Source organism: Podarcis bocagei (genome assembly GCF_964188305.1).
Source record: "Podarcis bocagei genome assembly, chromosome: 2".
In the NCBI taxonomy this organism is placed as follows: domain Eukaryota; kingdom Metazoa; phylum Chordata; class Lepidosauria; order Squamata; family Lacertidae; genus Podarcis; species Podarcis bocagei.
The window spans coordinates 26,073,411-26,092,762 of NC_138126.1; the positions used below are offsets into that span (position 1 = coordinate 26,073,411).

Sequence of the window (19,352 nt, forward strand, 5' to 3'; positions counted from 1 at the left end):
TAAACTATAGCTTGTTTCGCTTATACGTAAATCCGGCACTGCCACACCATGTTGCGGGGGCCGGTCCACTTCTCTGCACACAGGGCAGCTAATAAGAAGGGCTCTTAAAAAAAAACAAACAAAAGGGGCTACTGAATAAAATTGTTGTTCTGCCCAAATGACCTCATAGAATCGAGGAAAATGAGTGGGGAAAGGAACGTCTTCTGTTTTCCCGCTCTTAACTCGTTACTTCGGGACAAGAAGCGAGGGGAGGGGGGAGGGGTAAGAGGAAGGAGGGAGGCGAAGCCCGTCCAGCCTGCCGCGCATGAGCCCGCGCGGCCGCCGTAGCCCGCTCCGCCCCCCCGCACCCACAAGGCAGGGTGGGGGCGGGGAGGAAGAGAAACCTGTGCGGACGGAGCGGCGTGACGCAAGGACGCGTCGTCGTCTGGGGGGGGCGGGGTTTCCTCGAGCTCCGCGCTCTTGTACCCGGCGGCGCCGACGCTTGACTCTCTTGGCGAGGGCGCGTGGCAAAAGAGACAGAGCCTCGCGCGCGCTTTCTGCTTCTGAGGCCGCGAGGGAAGAAGCACACGCGGCCCGCGCGCCTATCCGTCCATGGCCGATTACCTGATCAGCGGCGGCACCGGCTACGTGCCCGACGACGGGCTCACGGCGCAGCAGATGCTCAACTGCGGAGATGGGCTCACCTACAAGTGAGGAGGCGCCTGGGAAGGCCGTGGGGCGGGGGTGGTAATGGGGTGGGGGGTCGGCACTACGTGTCCACCCGCCTCGAGGAATTGCCACAGGTTCTTCTTTTCTCTTTTCATGTTGGGGGGCATTTGACGCCCCTTTGGACCCCGCACGCGGAATTTGGGGTGTGTGTGTGTATTGCACCCGCGACATGCTATCATAGCCCGAGGAAAGGGAAGGTTATAATGATGGCTTTGGCACGGGGTGAAGGAAAGTGGGGCTGGGGGTGCTCAAATAATAATAATAAATAAATATTTTATTACTTATACCCTGCCCATCTGGCTGGCTTTCCCCAGCCACTCTGGGCGGCTTCCAGAAAAAATATTAAAATATTGTAATACATCAAACAGTAAAAGCTTCCCTAAACATGAATGCTCGAATTAACCTTTCACCCCAGGGGGTTCCTCTGGGTCTTTGAAAAAGGATTTACCCGATCCCCCCCTTCCTCTCTCTCCCCACCCCCACACTTTTGTCTATTTTGAAGCCGAGGGCGATGCTAGTTCCAGTAGTAGGGGCAAATGTCCTTCTGCCCATTGCTCCCTATGGAGAAGCAGAGACTCTCGGCCTTCAGCTTCAGAGAGAGAGAGAGAGTGCCCTGAGAGGCAAAACCCTCAGCCTGAACATGCAGACCTTGTTTCTCCCCTGCTGTAGAACTTCCAGAAAAATCTCGTGGAGTAGATTCCTTTTTGCGTTGTAGTGCAGGTAGCACAGTCGGTAGACCATGACACTCTCAATCTCAGGGTTGTGGGTTCAAGCCCCATGTTGGATGAAGGATTCCTGCTTCGCAGGGGGTTGGCCTAGATGACCCGTGTGGTCCCTTCCGACTCCACAGTTCTTTGATTCTATATGAGATCACCTTTCTCAGTTCTTCATTGGGTGAGAGGAATGTGTCTGTTGGCTAGTACTGTATAAGTAGAACTGTTGCCAAGTATCCCTCTTCCTGTGCAAGATGTTCCCTGAAAGCTCATGTTTGAGGAATCCTTTCTGCTTAGCGGATCTCTCCTCTTGCTCCCCTCCTTGGCCCTTGCTTTTCTTAAACTTCACCTTTGACATAATTCCACAGAATAGTCAGTCCTCCTCAGGGTCTGTTGAATCCCGCACCCAGCAAGACCTTTTGTGTTTTTTATCTAGTAACTGCGCAGATGATCCCAGCCCTTGCGAGAGACCATGGAGCCAGAATATCATGTAACAGTTTCTCTGATTACACTTGTGTATCGGTTTATGTTCCTAAACCACCTGCTGATCCATATGACAAGTCTTGAGCACATTTAGTCATAATCCTTCTATAAGAAGAAAGCCGTGAGCAGTATAGAATGTACCCCTGATCCAACCTCTTAAGAACATGAATCGGCAGTATAAAGTTGCTATCTTGTTAGAGTTGTATACTGTGGGTTTTTGGCGAGAGGAGGTTTTTATTTCCATTTTTCTGTCTCTTCCACCGCTTAGTCTCTTCCTATCCATGTGGAGACTCGCGTGATGCCAGATGATCTGTGGTTGCACACAGCCTTCACGAGTTCCTCCCTAACTAGACGTGCAATATGAACCCTCTGAGAAACTTACTTGGAAATAATTCCTGCACGAGAAAGCTGACCCTCTTTTTAGCAGCCACAACCCCTCACCCCTCCCCTTTTAGAGAACAGCAATCTATAAATAAATTATTTCTGTTTGGAAACAAACTTTGCAGTTGGAGAAGCAGCTTTTTTTTTTAAAAAAAAGGAAGAACATGAGCAGTCACCTTCTACCCAGTGAAGTATGCTATAAAGGACAAGGATAAACAAACTCATTCTGAATTTTGGCAAGACTGAGGTGCTGCGAGTGGGTGGTTCTGCCTTGTACTATCTAGGTCAGCATTGCCAACACTATCAGTGGCTCTCCCTGGTTTCAGTTAGGAGTCTTTCCCTAATTTGGCAGACGCTAGGGTTTGAATCTGGGACATTTGGCATGCAAGGCAGACGCTCTACCACTGAGCCTACAGCCCTTCACCAAAGCTAGGGATCATAAGGAAGCTGCCTTATACCAAATCAGACCACTGGTCCATCTAGCTCAGTATACACTGACTGGCAGCAGTTCTCCAGGATTTCAGACTAGGGTCTCTCTCCCAGCCCTTGCTGGGGATTGAACCAGAGTCCTTCTGCGTGCAAATCAGATGCTCTGCTACTGAGCTTATGGCTCTTGCCATTTCCTGAAAGTCAATTGCTTCCTGGAAAAATAGTACAAGCTAGTGCACACACATAGGACGCGGGTGGCGCTGTGGGTTAAACCACAGAGCCTAGGACTTGCTGATCAGAAGGTCGGTGGTTCAGATTCCCGCGACGGGGTGAGCTCCCGTTGCTCGGTCCTTGCTCCTGCCAACCTAGCAGTTCAAAAGCACATCAAAGTGCAAGTAGATAAATAGGTACCGCTCTGGCAGGAAGGTAAATGGCGTTTCCGTGCACTGCTCTGGTTCGCCAGAAGCAGCTTAGTCATGCTGGCCACATGACCCGGAAGCTGTACACCGGCTCCCTCGGCCAATAAAGCGAGATGAGCGCCTCAGCCCCAGAGTCGGTCATGACCGGACCTAATGGTCAGGGGTCCCTTTACCTAATGCACACATATACCAATGCCTTTAAACTGTGTCTCGGGTCCACCAACATCGGGACATAAGAATCATGTTTCAGGATCAGACCAAGAGTCCCATCTCATCCAGCATTCCGTTTCCAACAGCAGTAAGCTTTTGTGGGGCTTACAAACAAGGCATGAGGGCAACAGCATTGTCTCTTTCAGTTGCTTCTGGCAAGTGGTGCCAGCAGCACTCCCGTATGATGCCCCTGGTATGTGGAAATTCCCTTTAGATTTCTATGACTTAATAGCTGCTGGTAGAGAGGTAGTCAATGCAATAGGAAGGTCTTCACAGGTCTCCTGGAAGGTTTCCAAGTTGGGGACATAGCATTCGTTAAACATCAGCTAACTTTTTCCTGTAGAACATTTTGCTCGGGAGTTTCACAACTTTGCTTTCTTGGAGACTTTCTGGGGGTGGGGGAAGCTAAATACAGCTGGGCATGCATGTGGTGGGGGTTTTTCTAACTTCTAAAACTCAGGAGATGCCAAAGATTCAAATTTTCGTGGAAGATTCCTCTTTTGATTTGGGAATCTTTGCATTGCATATCTTACATTGTCAGACCTCTGGTCTGTCTGGTTCAGTTTTATTTACTCTCTGTGGTAGTAGCTCTTCCAGGGTCTCTAGCAAGACATTTTGCCCATCACGGCAACCCAATATTCTGTTCCTGGCAGTGAATCAGAAACATTTTGCTGAGCTACAAGACCCTCTCTCAAACAGTAAATAATGAGGTTATAGGCTTGGTTGGGAGAAGCAGTAAGTTCAAGCAGAAGGCAATTGGTGCAATCAAACCACTTTACCTCTGCCCACTCATTGCCATCCCAGAGGCGTGTATTATGTGAAGTTGTATGACTAGAACTTTCCACTTGATTTCCCTCTGAAAAATGAAGCCAGTGAGGTTGGGGTACAGGAGCAAGGGCAGTCTGATGTTTCCCCTCTGCACCAAAGCCCTGATTCAAACCCCTTAACCTCCCAAGAGTGCTGTTAGATGTGGAAGGGAAACCATATGAACACTAAAATCGTGACTGTATATTTTCTCCTACAAATTTAAAAGTAGCTTGGGAGAGATTTGAGGAATTGCCTTGAGGGTAAAGGACCTTTGGCTCTCCATATCAGTTGCTGAACTACAACTCCCATCAGCCCTACACTTTTGAAACCCTTTCTCTTACCTAAGCCATGTTCCTGATCCAACTCTTCCCCTTGTAGGCACTGTTTCTTAAAGGAGGAAATTTTGTTGGGGGTTCCAATCACAGAACTTCAGGAGGTTCCCCAGGTGGTATTCAACTGAACTTTTCTCAATAGTAGACCCACTGAAACTAATGATCATGACTAAGTTAGTTCCATTAATTTCAGTGGGTTTGCTCTGAATAGAACTTAGTTGAAAACCCCACACACAGGTACAGTCATTATTTATCTCAGCAACATGCTGCGGCGAACCACAAATTACATTATAAAGCCTTTTACTTGTTAAAAGTTCTGTATTAGGCTTCCAAAAATAACATTTTTTCTTCTTTCCTTTGTTATTCAGCGACTTCCTTATACTCCCTGGCTACATAGACTTTACTGCAGACCAAGTGGTGAGTATGAGACTAAAGTTTGTATAATATATAAAATCAGTGTCAAGAAGGAAGTGCTTTCTGCACTGTAGGATATTCCTTTCTGTTTGTCTCTTTTTATAGTACTAACTGTGCGTTTTGGAATCTGCAGTGTTAGTTCTGCAGTTCTAGTTCTGATGGGTCACTAAGTGTGTGAAGGTACGATGACAATGCTGCTTGAAAAGATCGCAAATAAAGCTGCCTGCTGTTTCAGCCAAACTCTCTTTATTTTAAGGACCTGACTTCAGCTCTGACCAAGAAGATAACCCTGAAGACTCCCTTGGTATCCTCCCCTATGGACACTGTAACAGAGGCTTGCATGGCCATTGCAATGGCGGTAAGAAACCAGGGCAGAAGGGAGAGAGAGCTTACCTTAGTTTAGAGTGCGGCATGTGTGTGTGAAATACTTCTTGGTATCTTGGTAAATCCCTATGGGATATCAAGAACATTTTTCCTCAGATCATTTTGTCTGCAGTCCTAAACACACATGGTTAGGAGTGAGGCCTGTTCAACACAGTAAGGCTTAATTATTAAACATGCATGGCATTGTACTGTTAAAAACATATGGCCGTTCATTGTACTGTTAAAAACATATGGCCGTGTCTGTAATCATTTTTTCAATATTAGCCAGAAAAGTAGTAGTCCCTTCCAATTCTGCTTTTATGCTTTTTCCCTACAGTATTTAAAATTCTTAGTATATCAGTTCTTACCTGGGGGTTTTGTTTTTGTTTTAAATGCAGAGCCTTATTCTGCACAACAACAACAGTTTGGCTTCTGAGCCATTCCTGCTAATCTTCTCTCTGCCCTTGGTCAAAGGCAGCAAAGAAGTACAGTGGTACCTTGGTTTACGAACTTAATCCGTTCCGGAAGTCTGTTCTTAAACCAAGGCGTGCTTTCCCATAGCAGCGGGGGACTCAGTTTACAAATGGAACACACTCAGCAGGAAGCGGAATATGTTTTGCTTCCAAGCCAAAGTTCAGAAACCAAAACACCTACTTCCAGGTTTGCAGCGTTCTTAATCCAATTTGTTCGTAAACTAAGTTGTTCTTAAACCGAGGTACAGTGGTACCTCGGGTTACATATGCTTCAGGTTACAGACTCCCCTAACCCAGAAATATTACCTCGGGTTAAGAACTTTACCTCAGGATGAGAACAGAAATCGTGCACCGGCAGCAGGAGGCCTCATTAGCTAAAGTGGTACCTCAGGTTAAGAACAGTTTCAGGTTAAGAACAGACCTCCAGAATGAATTAAGTTCTTAACCCGAGGTACTACTGTACCACTGTATTATTTCTGTTCCAACTTAAACTTCTTTCTATATCTTCTCAGCTCACAGGTGGAATTGGATTCATTCATCATAATTGTACCCCAGAATTCCAGGCCAACGAAGTACGGAAAGTTAAGGTAAAACCAACTTCTGTTTATATAAACGTCCCTGGGGAGAAGGGTTTGATAACAGGTTTGGCTATTACTGCTTTGTGAGGTGGGTATTCTGCTGTAGACATAGTTTACTCACCTGTGCCTTTACCACAAACGTATGGCTGCATGATTACGTGCCCTCTCCCCTCTCGTGTACAAGTCCCCGTCACCTCCCTTGGTTCTAATTAAGTTAATAGCTGCATTTGCGCCGACGTTCATGGTGATTAATGTGGAACAGAGTTCACTTTGTAGCCATGCTTTGAAATGTGTGCTGTTTGTTCGCTAAGAATCTTGGCTGCTGGACTCTTAAAAGATGGTCCTGTTGCATTTGAGGTATACAAAAAGATCTGACTGGTGTTTTGGCATTAACCCATAGTAGCTGTTGACGCCCTCAGTACATTCAGGCAAGATGCTTTGGTCTCCTGGATCCCTGTAATTCGGAGGAACTGGGCATAGCAGGCTACCTGTCTTATTCTTTATTTCTGTACTTGCAGCTGTCTGGATGAGCCCCTAACCATGTTTGAAAGCCACACACTACAATGCTGCAGTTACTGATGGCCATTCCCCAGGAGAGTCCTGTCTGGCTCCGCAGACGTCTGCTTCCCCCAATGCATATCTTTATGTAACTATTTTGTATGCGGCTCAAAATTCTCCTTCTGAATTCGTGTCTTGCTCCAGAAATACGAACAAGGATTTATCACGGACCCAGTAGTGCTGAGCCCCAAAGATCGCGTGCGAGATGTTTTCGAAGCGAAAGCCCGCCATGGGTTCTGCGGCATCCCTATAACAGATAATGGGAAGATGGGCAGCCGACTCGTGGGGATTATTTCATCCCGAGACATCGACTTTTTGAAGGAAGAAGAGCATGACCTGCCTCTCAGCGAGGTCAGTGGGGTTATTTCTTCTGGGATCAGCAAGCAGGGCTAGAACTTGTGCTGGGGTAGTGTGTGGACCTCTAGCATTATTTTTATTTTTGCACTGGCCAAAGGAATTATGTTTAATGTCTTGGAGCACTAGCGCATAGCACAGGTTGGGTTTTTTTGCAACTTTTTCTGTTCGCTTGGCTCATTTCCCCTCGCATTGCATAATGAAAGCCTTCTGGAGCTAGCATTAGTGTAACCGCTGTATAGCTGGGCATCGGATTTCAGCAGTGCAACGTTCCGCAGTGCCTTGGAGCCCATTCTGCTCTCCTGCGCTATCTTTAGGCTGTGCTGACACAACCAGCAGTGTGCACGCTGCCCAAGAGCGGCCTTAAATCATCTCTGATTACCCTCAAGTGGGAGTTGGGAGTGACATGCTTTGAAAAGAGCTCTGGAGAGATGTGAACTTCAGGGAGGGGGAGAGATGCTGAGCAAGGCTAGAAGCTTTTGTTTTCTGCTGCTCCTGTTTGGGTGAGACACTTTAAGGCCACTCTTCTCAGATTTCTTACTCTGGAAGAGTCATGTGTGGAAGTTGATAGGAAGTAGTTTGAGGACTGGACTGGACTTGGGATCACGAATACAATTAAGCCTAGAAAATAATTGTTGAGTCTTAATGGCAGATAGCTCAACCGCGCATACTTTAAACGTAGGGTACATGAGCCACTGAGGTTGCAAATGTTTGTGGGTTGTTTTCAGACTGCAGTTGGAGGATTGCGTGATTTACTTTATTTAAATATTTATAAACCACACTTTCATGGAAAATACAACAAGGCAGGGCACAGCATAAAAACACACTGCTACTATAATACCAGGGCAAGCTTTAATAACATAGCAATAAAACTGGTTAGTAAAAAAACAACAACACATTTTTATTTGCTGCCACTGACATTACGTTGCTTTTAGGTGGTTGGTTGTTACCGTATTTAAATGCTTTCTTGTTGTAAGCTGCCCAGAGAACACGGTTACTGCATGGCATACAAATGCTTTAAACAATAATAAATAATATTTCTGACATGCACTATGATGTTCTCAAGTACCACTGCCCTTCTCCCTCTAGCAATTTTTGCCTAGTCTGATCAAAATGCTGTCAACTCTCCTTTAACTGTGAACAAAATAAAAATTCTGCTGCTGTTTGAGACTCTCCTGCAGCTCTCTTCGTTCCTTGAGACCCCATCTGCTACTCAGAACGGCTCAGTTTGGCCCAGACGCAGAGGACAGCATCTTTACTTTGCTCTTTGGTTTTCCCTAGATCATGACCAAGCGGGAAGACCTCGTTGTAGCACCTGCAGGAGTTACGTTAAAAGAAGCTAATGAAATCTTGCAGAGGAGTAAAAAAGGTCAGTGGGAATAGATGTGTGGTATTCCGTGCATACTATGCTAAATCAGTGGACATGTGGCGCATCCCACGTTTTAACCTCATAATTTGATGTGCACAAATTACAAGTAATGGCACAATTACTTTCCACTCCTAGGACATGAATTTTACCAGCGTCTTGAGCAAAGGCTTATAATGTGACCCAGGGGTGCCTCCAAGTACCTTGAGCTAAGCCCAGTTTGCTTTGAGTGGAGAAGATGAAAGGTTCAAAGAATTGTCTTGCCCCTTGTGGAGGGAGATCAAAACGTCAGTGTAGTTAGTTGTACAGAAGCTGCAGCTTCCAGGCTTAAACCCTTATTCCACAGTGGACTTGTTCAAGTGCCTTGTTTAAGTCATTACCTCTTCCGGCTTGGATTCTCAATAAGGAGCAGCATTTTCCCTTTCCTTTCTCTGTATTTTGGTCAATTTGAATATTTTGTGAATAGGTGCCTGACAATGCAGACTGATTAATGGGCTTGTGGACTTCAGGTTTTGTATTTATCTATTGCTCCAGTTTACTCTGGTCGTTATTTTTTTGCCGCTGAAAAATCAAAGAGAATGAAAAACAAAAGCAGATGAAAAACCTTCGGGAAGAGTTAAAATTGCAACTCATAGATAACTTTTGGCATTCCAGGAAAACTGCCCATCGTTAACGAGAAGGGGGAGTTGGTGGCCATAATTGCACGCACGGATCTGAAGAAGAATCGGGACTACCCGCTTGCGTCAAAAGATGCCAAGAAGCAGCTGCTCTGTGGGGCTGCCATTGGGACCCATGAAGATGACAAATACCGTCTCGACTTACTAGTGCAAGCTGGTGTGGACGTTGTTGTTCTGGTGAGTCCTAGGGGTGGTAAGCGAGTTTTAGTAGTATGCAGTAGGGGTGTTGCCTTCTTAGTGCAATCTGGACTTTTCTGTGTGGAGCTGATTGCGTTTGAGTCTGTGCAGAGGAGGTCTTGTCTAGAAATCTCAATAGCTGTTTAATCTTTCTATGATTGCTGATGTTTACTCTGATGAAGAGCAAGCTTCTAGACCTCATTCCTCTTCTTTTCAATCCCAGGATTCCTCTCAGGGGAATTCCATCTTCCAAATCAACATGATCAAATACATCAAGGAGAAATACCCTGAGCTGCAGGTCATTGGAGGCAACGGTAACAAGATGTTTGCTAATATAAGCATTAAAATGTGGTCATGTTCTTTGGGTTGTAGAACGGACTTATAACTAAATCTACATAAGTTTCTAGCTTTTTGGCTCCCTCCCCCCCCAAAAAAAACCCCCAAAACCCCTGGCTGCAAGCTGGCAGAGGAGAGATGAAGGGCTTTCTCTAACAGCCCATGGGCTGGCAGTGATAGAGAGACAGAAAAAAGGGGGTTCCCCCATTCACTTTTGGCTCTGGGGCGACTCTCTGCTGTCATACAGCCCTGAGGAAATGCAGCCCTCTACAGAAGAATAGGCTCCAATCCCTTTCTTTAAAGTCATGAGTGCAACCACTGACATCTCCAAATCCTAAACTTGCTGGAATGCCACAAATAAAAACATGGGATTTAGCAAGACACACTTTTCATACCAGACAAAACCTCTGGTGTAACCAGAGGTCAAACGTCTGGCATGCCCTAACTGCTTACCTCCTCCTCTGAATTAACAAAAGAAGGCACTTTGGTTGTGCAGGTTGTTCCCTTCTCTTGTGAACACCATCACATTGGTGAGATGGCCGAAGGCCGGCCAGCCAGCAAGAACTGGAATCCGAGCCTGCCCTTTACAGCTGAGATTGCAGTGGCTTCCTCTGTGCAAAGCCGGTCCCGTCTGTTTGGAAAGGAAAACATCACTGTCGCAAGCGCAGAGTGACGGAGACCGGTTTTCTATCTCTTCCTCCTCCCTTCCCCCATTTCATAACGTTTTCCTCCTTTTCCTAGTGGTGACGGCGGCTCAGGCGAAGAACTTGATTGACGCCGGGGCCGATGCCCTGAGGGTCGGCATGGGCAGCGGTTCCATCTGCATCACGCAAGAAGGTATTCAGTTCCCGCTGCAGATCATTAACACATTCTCTTCCCCAGTGCCTTGTTTAAAGAACGTAGCCCTCCAGAAGCACTAGCCCAGAATCTGTACAGTGCCTGGAAAGGAGGGGAATTGTATCTGGTCCATTGAGTCCTTCTGATACTGAGGTGGGCTTCTGCCCTTTTGCCATGCCAGCAGTACAGAGGCTGTCCCTGTGAGCAACCAGGACAGGGGAGTCGTGACTCTGAGCATGCAGCAGATTAATTGTGTCTAAAGTCAGCAATGGAACAGAGAGGAGAGATGTGCTGGGCTGCCTGGCCAGGGCCAATTTTGTACTAATGGAGTGCAGCCCAACTGCACAGTGCCGTGCCAGCATGCTGGCGTTGCGTCAACTCTTCAGGGCATCCTCCTGGTTCCTGAGCTGCTTCCCTCTTACCTCTAAACTGTATGTGTTTTTGTCTTGTTCAGCTGCTCCAAAGATCCCTCCAGACCTAAAGTCCCACAGCCCCAAATGCCCTTCCACAGTCACTGGCACCTATAGTAAGTCATTGCCCCCTTCCCCTCACCCCTTAATTTTGTGCCTTGGAGCAAGGCTTTGATTGGCTGCCCATTGCCCCCCCCCCGCCCCCCCTGCTTGTTTTGAGAATAATCTAGTTGTAGACGCACTTGGGGTTTTGTGGCTTTGGATACTGGTTGTTAAAGCTGAGACACTCTCTTGATTCTGAGCCTTTCCTAAAGCAGGGTTTCAAAGTTGCCCTTAATGGTACTAGCTGGAGTTCTTTCTCTCTTCTTAAATCCAGGACTATGTGGATTTTTTTTTTAATTACCTTGACTGCTTCCTTTCTCTTGGTGGGCAAAGGTGCCATAATTAACGGCACGTGCGGCAGCAGCAGCTGTGATTCTACAAGTTAAATTAACTAAATTCCAGCCATATATACAAAATAGTAAATTGTAATTTTCAGAGGGTTAATTAGATTGACTGCTGTTACCAGTAGGGTTGGCGGGGGATTGTTTACATTTACTAGGAAGATCCCAGTTTCATACAGGGTAGCCTGAATATTTTCCTTTATAATGATGGAAGGATTTTGTCTTGCACTGATGACCATATCCATATTGCAGCATTGATAATGGATAGAAAACCTTTTTAACAATGCTCAATTTCAGCCTACTTTAAGTAATTCTAAGCTTTTATTGTGAGTAAATTAGGTGATCATTTCTAGGCAGCTTCTTAAGTATTTGAAAACCACAGTCCCTGTCTGTATGTTCCCCATCCTTAGGCCATGGTAGTTCCCCCCCCCCCACTTATGGGCTTGTCCACGCAGCTTTAAAGTGCCCCCAAAGTAGCCACGCGGAAAAGGGCTTTAGCTACTGTTTCACACAGATGAATGAGAGTTTCCTTTTTGAGTATGGAGATTCTCCGTGGGAAGTGGGAATAGCCTTTCCCCCAGAACCCCGGCTGCTCTCCTGTTTGCTTGCCACAGGGAATACCAGTAGCCATTTGCTAGGCGTTCCATAGGGAAAGTATGCTCATTTTTCCTTGCAATTGGTTGCCATGAGAGGACTGAGGTCATTCTCTTGTCCCATACAGAACTAGCTCATTCTCCTTTAGAGAGCTATATCTGATATGAAGTCAAAGGTGCTGTTTTTAAAAGTAAAAACAGTCATTTCAGGTATTGACCTGATTTGGGGGGAGGGGAAGCATTCGGTGTCAGATTTCTGTAACAGCCCAAGAACTATGATCTCTGCTCACCTGACAGACAGCAAGCACAGCTTCCCACGTGCATTTTCAGGTTTCTTTTCCATGAGCATGTGTACTTTTTTTGGGATCCCAGCTGTGGTAGTCAACACAGTTATGGACTTTATATCCCTGACATGCCTCTTTGAGGTTTTTGACACAGTTGCAATGAGGGCTCTGGGCAGGTTAGTCCAGTAAAAATTCAGCATCGCCCACTCTGGACCCCTTATCTCTTTAAGGTCAATATGGCAACAGATGCCTGATACATGCATGGTGTAATATTAACCTGCCTCCAAGTTGGATACTTTGACAAACGTGAAGGCGGCAGAGAGACTTGTAGTGCTGTAAATCCACAAAGTACATAATGAAACAGAAACAGACCAATCACACACACACACACACATTTACAAGGTCATAGAATGTTAATTGGCCAGTGGCCTGGTTGAAGAGAAGCATTTTCACCTGGTGCCCAAAGATGTAAGCAACCCCCACCCCACCCCTGGAGAGCATTCCTCAGATCCGCAATTGCTTTTGCATTCTTGTAACTGTCAAAGCTCAGGATAAATTATTATTATTATTATTATTATACGGAGCAATAGCTATACAATGAAGTTGCTAGTTGCAGTAGCAGAACCTTCATATTGTAGGTTCCAGTTGCAATCCTGATATCTCTGTATTAAAGGATCTTGAGAAGCTGAGCTAGGAAGAACCTTTTCCTGAGACTCTGGAAAACTGCTACCGGTCAGTGTAGATCAGTGAGACCTCTGGGTATATGGCAGTTTATAAAATTTTAATAATAATAGACAACCAACAGGCTAGGATAGGTGCAGCCTTAAGATAATATAACCAGCTATCTAACAGGGTTACCAGCTGGTTTGTGATGACCCAAGAACCCAACAATCTAATTTTAATCTGTTATGGCTCTTAAATGCAGTAAGAGTCTGTGAGCATATATTCCCAGGCAACTCTTAAGCAAGGTGGCAGGCTTCAAAGGGAGAGAGATAAAAGGGGTGTTTGCATCTGCTTTAGGCCTGATCGCAACCAGTATGTGGTCCTGGAACTCCTCCTCCAAGGGATTATGGTCCTCTACTTCAAAAATGTTGCCCGCCCCTGCTTTACGACAATGAAGAGTTTGTCTAATAAAAGACTAGGCTTGCCCATTTTTTGTTTTATCTCTTATTCTGTGGAACTCCAAATGGCAGTGACGTTACCATACCAAATTATTACGGCAAATTTCAAACCCTGCTTTGGAAGTCAACACCTGTGCAAGGCACTAGGTTGTAGGACTGTGTCTTGCTCCCTGGTGCCAACATGTTAATTCATAAAGGGCTGGTCTCAGTGTACAGTTCTGTACACCATTGTTGCAAAGGTCGGCTACACACATGACCTGGTTCTTACAACCAGAGTATAGGGTGGGTGTTTATGTATGGAGCAAACTGCTTCATTGGCTTGTCGGCCATAACATGGAAACACTGCTCTCAACATTAGGCAGCCTCAGCAAAAGCGAGACCACCTCTTTAGCACTAACACTGTTTCATCTTTTTGGCAGCCCATTTCATGATTGATTTGAGTTCCAGTTCAATGCAGTTGATTTCAGTGAATTTGAAACTCGCATTTCCTAGAATGGACGAGATTCCCTTTCCGGGCTGCCTGTACTGAGCCCTAGAAAGTGAAGGGGAATGGATGAAACGACAGATGAGCTGGTGCAAAAAGTGGCTTGTGTCTGGCTCGGTTTCTTGGTGAAGCACTGAGTTAGCTTTGGCGGTGCAGATAGCAACCCTGAAACCCTGCATTTAACAGGAAGTTTGCACTCTTTGACTAATCTTGCATGGTCACAATCTCATCTGGTACACTCTTCTAATCGTGGCAGAGAAAAGCCTCCCAGTTATTTGTGAAGTGTGGGGGAAAGAAAGCCCTCTTTGGAAGAAAGGGCGGTACACTTCTGGCAAGAGTTTTTGCATGTCCTTGGCTGTGCAGTATGCATCGCTTCCAGAATGCACATCCCAAGTGGCACGTGGGTGGAAACAGCTAGCAAATCCGGGACAAATTGATGAAATTGAGCACAGAAGAGCTCCTATTGACACACGGGGTGTGTTCTGCAGGAACCCTTCATTTGAGGAATGTTCACTTCCTGTGCCATCTTGTGCTTTAGATGGAAACAGTGAGGCCTATACACAGCCGCCCTGTGTGCCAGGAGATAGCTGGCTTGATAATAACTCCCATGTGAGCCCTCATGTCCCCTCCACCAAGCATAAACAGGGCTTTTGTTATATTCCGAAAGTCTCTAGTATTCCGGTTGGATGCCAGATGCAAGCAAGGTCAGTGGGACTCAAGACTGCATGGATTTTTATCTGCTCTATGGGCTATTCCAAAAGCCTTCCTTAGCCATTGGAGCAGCACACAGGTGCTCCATAGGTTAGTTATGTCAGGTCCCCCCCCCCCCGTGCCTTCGCATCTCAATTTTAGTTGCATTCTGGGATGAAGATCTGGAGGGTGCTTCCCCTGCAGGCTGACTTTGCTTTACTCTGCCTCCTATGTAAAGGCAGTAGCTGAAAGAAGCCATGTGCCTTTCTAAAACTTTGCGTGCTGAAGACGGGGATTCCGTCAAAGGGCCTGCCTCAGACCAGACTCTGATTGTTCTTCCGCTTCTTTTTCTGTCTCTCTGGATTTAGTCCTGGCATGTGGAAGGCCTCAGGCCACAGCAGTCTACAAAGTGTCTGAGTACGCCCGGAGGTTTGGCGTGCCGGTGATTGCGGATGGCGGCATCCAGACTGTTGGGCATATTGCCAAGGCCCTGGCGCTTGGCGCTTCCACAGGTGAGATGGCAATGGTGGTCAACTTGGATTTCACTGAGAGCTTGCAACGCTTGGTTGTGCACCAGGGAACTCTGCCACAGTAGTATCTCCAGATGTGCTGTACCAGACACATCTGTCCTGCATGGGGCAAGTGGTTACTAGGTAGAGCAGGTGAAACAGCTATAGGTTGTGTTGCATTAATGCACTGCTGTTAAACCTGTGTGTACCTCTGGGAAACCAGATTGGGCAAGATTTCCCGGTACTTGGAGGTGTGTGAATGCCCGTATAAGGTCCGCCCGGGATAATAGAGTTAAGGGCAGGTGATAAATGAAATTAAAAAAACACATTTTCACTGAGAGAGAGGCTTGTGCGACACATAAAAGTTTCCTCCAGTGATTGTAATGCCTTACGGCAGTGTTTCTCAACCTTGGGTCGTCAGATGTTGTTGGACTACAACTCCCATCATTCCAGAGCTCTGACCTGCTAGCTAGGGGTGATGGGAGTTGTAGTTCAACAACATGTGGAGACCCAAGGTTGGGAAAGGGTGCCTTAAGGAATGTGTTGCCCTCCAGATGCTGCAGGATTACAGCTGCTGTCACCCCTGACCGTTAAGCTACCAGAAACATCTGGAGGGCCATAGGTTCCCAGCCCTGCCTAATAAAGCTGTAGAAAGATTTCAAAAATTGCAAGAGAACAGGCAGCAGCAGCCATGCAGTTCACACAAACAGCTTCAGTTCAGAGCTGTAATACTCTAAATAGCACAGGTAGCTGCCATGCAGATGTGTCCTAGGCAGCAGCAGTGTTTCACCATTGCTCAGAGCGGGCTTTCCTCGGTGAAGGAAGCCCCATTCCAGACTGGTGGCACACAAACCCTTGGGGGCTAGTGGGAGGCTGGATCGGGGCCAGGTTGGCTTGTGGTGCATGTAGCATCTCCTTAAGTACATAAAGGGAGTGGAGGTTGTTCTGTTGGATCCCAGCTCTAACCAGACCACACACACACACACACACACACACACACACACACACACACATATGAAGGGGCTAGATCACATGAATGTTTTACCTAGCCAGCATCAAAGTTTACCCCCCAACCCCTCTAGAGCGGACTGGAAGTGCAAGCCCAGTTCCCCATTGCTTTGCTTTCCCTACAACGTCACACCACTTGTTCTTGCTCTCTTCGTTGGCTTTAGTGATGATGGGCTCGCTCCTGGCCGCCACAACCGAAGCCCCCGGGGAGTATTTCTTTTCTGATGGGATCAGGCTGAAGAAGTACCGGGGCATGGGGTCACTTGATGCCATGGACAAGAACCTGGGCAGTCAGAATAGATACTTCAGGTAGGAGATGTGTATCCTTAACAGAGGGACTGCTTGAATGGTACCAGGCTGGGCTGCATAAACAAAATAATGCATGCAGATTGTGGAAGATAATAAAACTGACATTCGCCGCTTCACCTCCATGGAATATTCTCCCACTGGAGGCTTTTCAGAATCTTGCTTCGATGGCGTTTCAGAAGCAAGCCCAGATTTTTCTATCTGGGGTGGGCATCTGGTGACTTAGGCGGAAGACTTGCAGTGCACCCTTCCTTGTTTTCACCATAAACATTTGTTACTTGCCATCTCTGGAAAAAGCTTGCAAGCCCAGTTCTGCATTTCTCACAAGCCTTTTCTTGTTCTTTGTGATTCTCAGCGAGACAGATAAAATTAAAGTGGCACAGGGGGTCTCCGGCGCTGTGCAAGACAAGGGCTCCATTCACAAGTTCATGCCGTACCTGATTGCTGGCATCCAGCACTCCTGCCAGGATATCGGAGCCAAGAGTCTAACGCAAGTGAGGTGAGAGCTTTCTGCACCCCGCACCCTCCCCCCAGCCAGTCTTGTATACTTTGGGATGATGTATGCTGAAGGCATGTGAGCAAGCCACACACAATCTACCAGGCAGACCAAAACTGTCCCTCACTTCCATGATTGGCCCACATGGGTTGGTCAGCCCACACTATGGTTCCCATCCTGTGTTATTGCAAGAATGTGGCTCTTAGTAGGGGAACAGGAACACACTCTCACTCTCTTCGACTTTTTATCGCCAGGGCCATGATGTATTCTGGAGAGCTGAAATTTGAAAAGAGGACAGCATCTGCCCAAGTAGAAGGAGGGATTCATGGCCTCCATTCGTAAGTTTTTATGTGCAACTGATCCATCTTGAGTAAGCAGAGCACTTAGCAAACAGGGAAATTAAAAAAGAAAAGTGTGTCTCCTGGCTGCCAGCGTGAAAGCAGCCTGTGGCCAGAACCAACTAGGATCCCAAAGGATCCTGAGTGCAGGGAAGTAGCTGAGGTGCTTTAGACACTTCCAAGAAGGGACCAGCCCAACAATTACTTTCAATTCTGCTGCTTCTTAATACCTTCTGAAGCAGAATTAGCACAAGGCCGTGTTTACACCTATGGACAAATATCAAAGCAGAAAAGATCAAGGGGCTGCGTTTGTTAGAAAACACCCTGAACTGATCAGAGAGGGCCAGATAGTTTCTTTCCTGTTGAGGCTAGGTCCTTCTTATGTTTGGATTTTTTAGAATTGTGGAGTATAGTGGTACCTTGGTTCATGAACGGCTTAGTTGTCGAACAAATCGGCTCCCGGACACTGCAAACCCAGAAATAAGTGTTCCGGTTAGCAAACGTTTTTTTGGAAGCTGAACGTCCGACATGGCTTCCGCTTGAGCGCAGGAAGCTCCTGCAGCCAATCAGAAGCCGTGCCTTGGTTTTCGAACGGTTTCAGGAGTCGGAAGAGACTCTTGGAACAAATTAAGTTCAAGAACCAAGATACCGCTGTACTTCTAACTGTAATATATTTATGGGCTAATAGCTGTAAATAAATAAATAAATAAAATAAATAAATAACTGTAATATACAGTGGTACCTTGGTTTACAACCATAATCCATACCAGAGGTCCAGTTGTAAACCAAAACAGGTTGTTACCCAAGGTGAGCTTTCACCAGTGGGGCCTCCAAAAAAAAAAGAGTGGGGGTTGTAATAATAATAATAAAGGGTTTTAGTCCCAAAAAAGGGACACACACTTCCAGGTTTGACGTGGTTGTAATCCAAAACGGTTGCAAACCAAGGTACCACTGTGAGGGTGTTCTTCTTACACCCAGTACTAGTACGTAATTGGAGGTGGAGACCGTGTGAAGATACAGTCAAGGTTCATTGCACTGAAACAAGCCTACGGTCATGCTGTGACCATGCAAATGGATGGTAGTAAAAACAGTTGGGTTCTTTCTTTTGCAGCTGCTGCTGCAGGGTCTAAATCCGGACTACTGCTCTGGATTGGAGCCCATGGCAGGGATTACAGTGGTGCCCCGCAAGACGAATGCCTCGCAAGACGGAAAACTCGCTAGACGAAAGAGTTTTCCGTTTTGGAGGTGCTTCGCAAAACGAATCTCCTATGGGCTTACTTCGCAAGACAAAAATGTATTGCGAGTTCCTGCGGGGTTTTTTTCCTCCCCCCCCCCCTTTTTCTAAGCCGCTTATCAGCTGATCCGATAAGCCGCTAAAAGCCGCTAATAGCGCTAATCCTTCAATGGGCTTGCTTCGCAAGACGAAAAAACCGCTAGACGAAGAGAATCACAGAACAGATTCTTTTCATCTTGCGAGGCACCACTGTAGTTCCGAGCAGAAAATAAATTTTAAAATCATTGGGTTTGAGCTGACATTGTGAATGGAGAGTCGAGGACAAGGGCCAAGACTGCCGCCCACTTCTTCCTTTACTTTAAAACGGCTCCTGAGGTTGTGAGCAGGGGAGTGGAATTAAGCGGGAGACCCCTATCTAATTCCATTTGGCAAAAGAGAGCAATAATTTGCTACTTCCGGTGAACAGCGCGCAACTTCAGCTTCCTTTTCCTTCTCTTGCCTAGGTATGAAAAACGCCTTTTCTGATGAAAGTCCCTTGCGCTTTCCCTGAGCCTCATTTTTGCCCTGTGGTGCCTGACCTTTGCTGCCATGATCATGAACTGCTCCCTTCACAGAAGTGCCATTTTGCCGGAGGGGAGGAGCTGCTTGCTGCTCCTCCTTCGCATTATCAGCCGCTTTGACCAAGGGGCTGAAGGTAAAACGCATCAGCCTATTCCAGAAGTGTCAGCTGAACGAGGCTCTGGAGAAGGGTCCTGTGTCTCTGTCTCTGTATTTCTTTTTTTACAATAAAACAAAGAGGCAAGAAGGCCTCTTCCAACTTC

The 19,352-nt window shown here is 46.6% G+C and overlaps 1 protein-coding gene and 1 long non-coding RNA gene across 5 annotated transcripts; both read left to right on the forward strand.

The window, feature by feature from the left end:
- The first annotated feature begins 470 nt into the window (after window positions 1-470).
- IMPDH2 (inosine monophosphate dehydrogenase 2) lies at window positions 471-19,352 on the forward strand. 4 transcript variants are annotated; one of them, XM_081182728.1, is made up of 16 exons: window positions 471-689; window positions 1,858-1,911; window positions 4,851-4,899; window positions 5,153-5,254; window positions 6,245-6,319; window positions 7,013-7,219; window positions 8,504-8,591; window positions 9,243-9,442; window positions 9,666-9,756; window positions 10,520-10,615; window positions 11,070-11,141; window positions 15,009-15,152; window positions 16,322-16,466; window positions 16,819-16,962; window positions 17,214-17,297; window positions 19,035-19,352. In XM_081182728.1, exons 1-16 carry the CDS (start codon window positions 592-594, stop codon window positions 19,054-19,056), a joined length of 1,671 nt encoding a protein of 556 aa, XP_081038854.1. In that variant the 5' UTR covers window positions 471-591; the 3' UTR covers window positions 19,057-19,352. The 4 variants fall into 4 exon arrangements, with proteins under 4 accessions (XP_081038854.1, XP_081038856.1, XP_081038855.1 ...); XM_081182730.1 differs by lacking the exon at window positions 11,070-11,141 and having other exon boundaries at window positions 472-689; XM_081182729.1 differs by lacking the exon at window positions 1,858-1,911 and having other exon boundaries at window positions 473-689.
- Window positions 11,148-12,290, forward strand: LOC308581376. Its single transcript, XR_014005029.1, has 2 exons — window positions 11,148-12,147; window positions 12,196-12,290. It is a non-coding gene; the product is annotated as an uncharacterized lncRNA (long non-coding RNA).

Bases quoted from the DNA above. Each gene is read 5' to 3' on its own strand.
- IMPDH2 (XM_081182728.1), top strand. From the start codon at position 592: ATGGCCGATTACCTGATCAGCGGCGGCACCGGCTACGTGCCCGACGAC. The intron at 6,320-7,012 runs GTAAAACCAACT...GTCTTGCTCCAG, and splicing joins ACGAAGTACGGAAAGTTAAG to AAATACGAACAAGGATTTAT. The intron at 17,298-19,034 runs GTAAGTTTTTAT...TCTCTTGCCTAG, and splicing joins GGGATTCATGGCCTCCATTC to GTATGAAAAACGCCTTTTCT.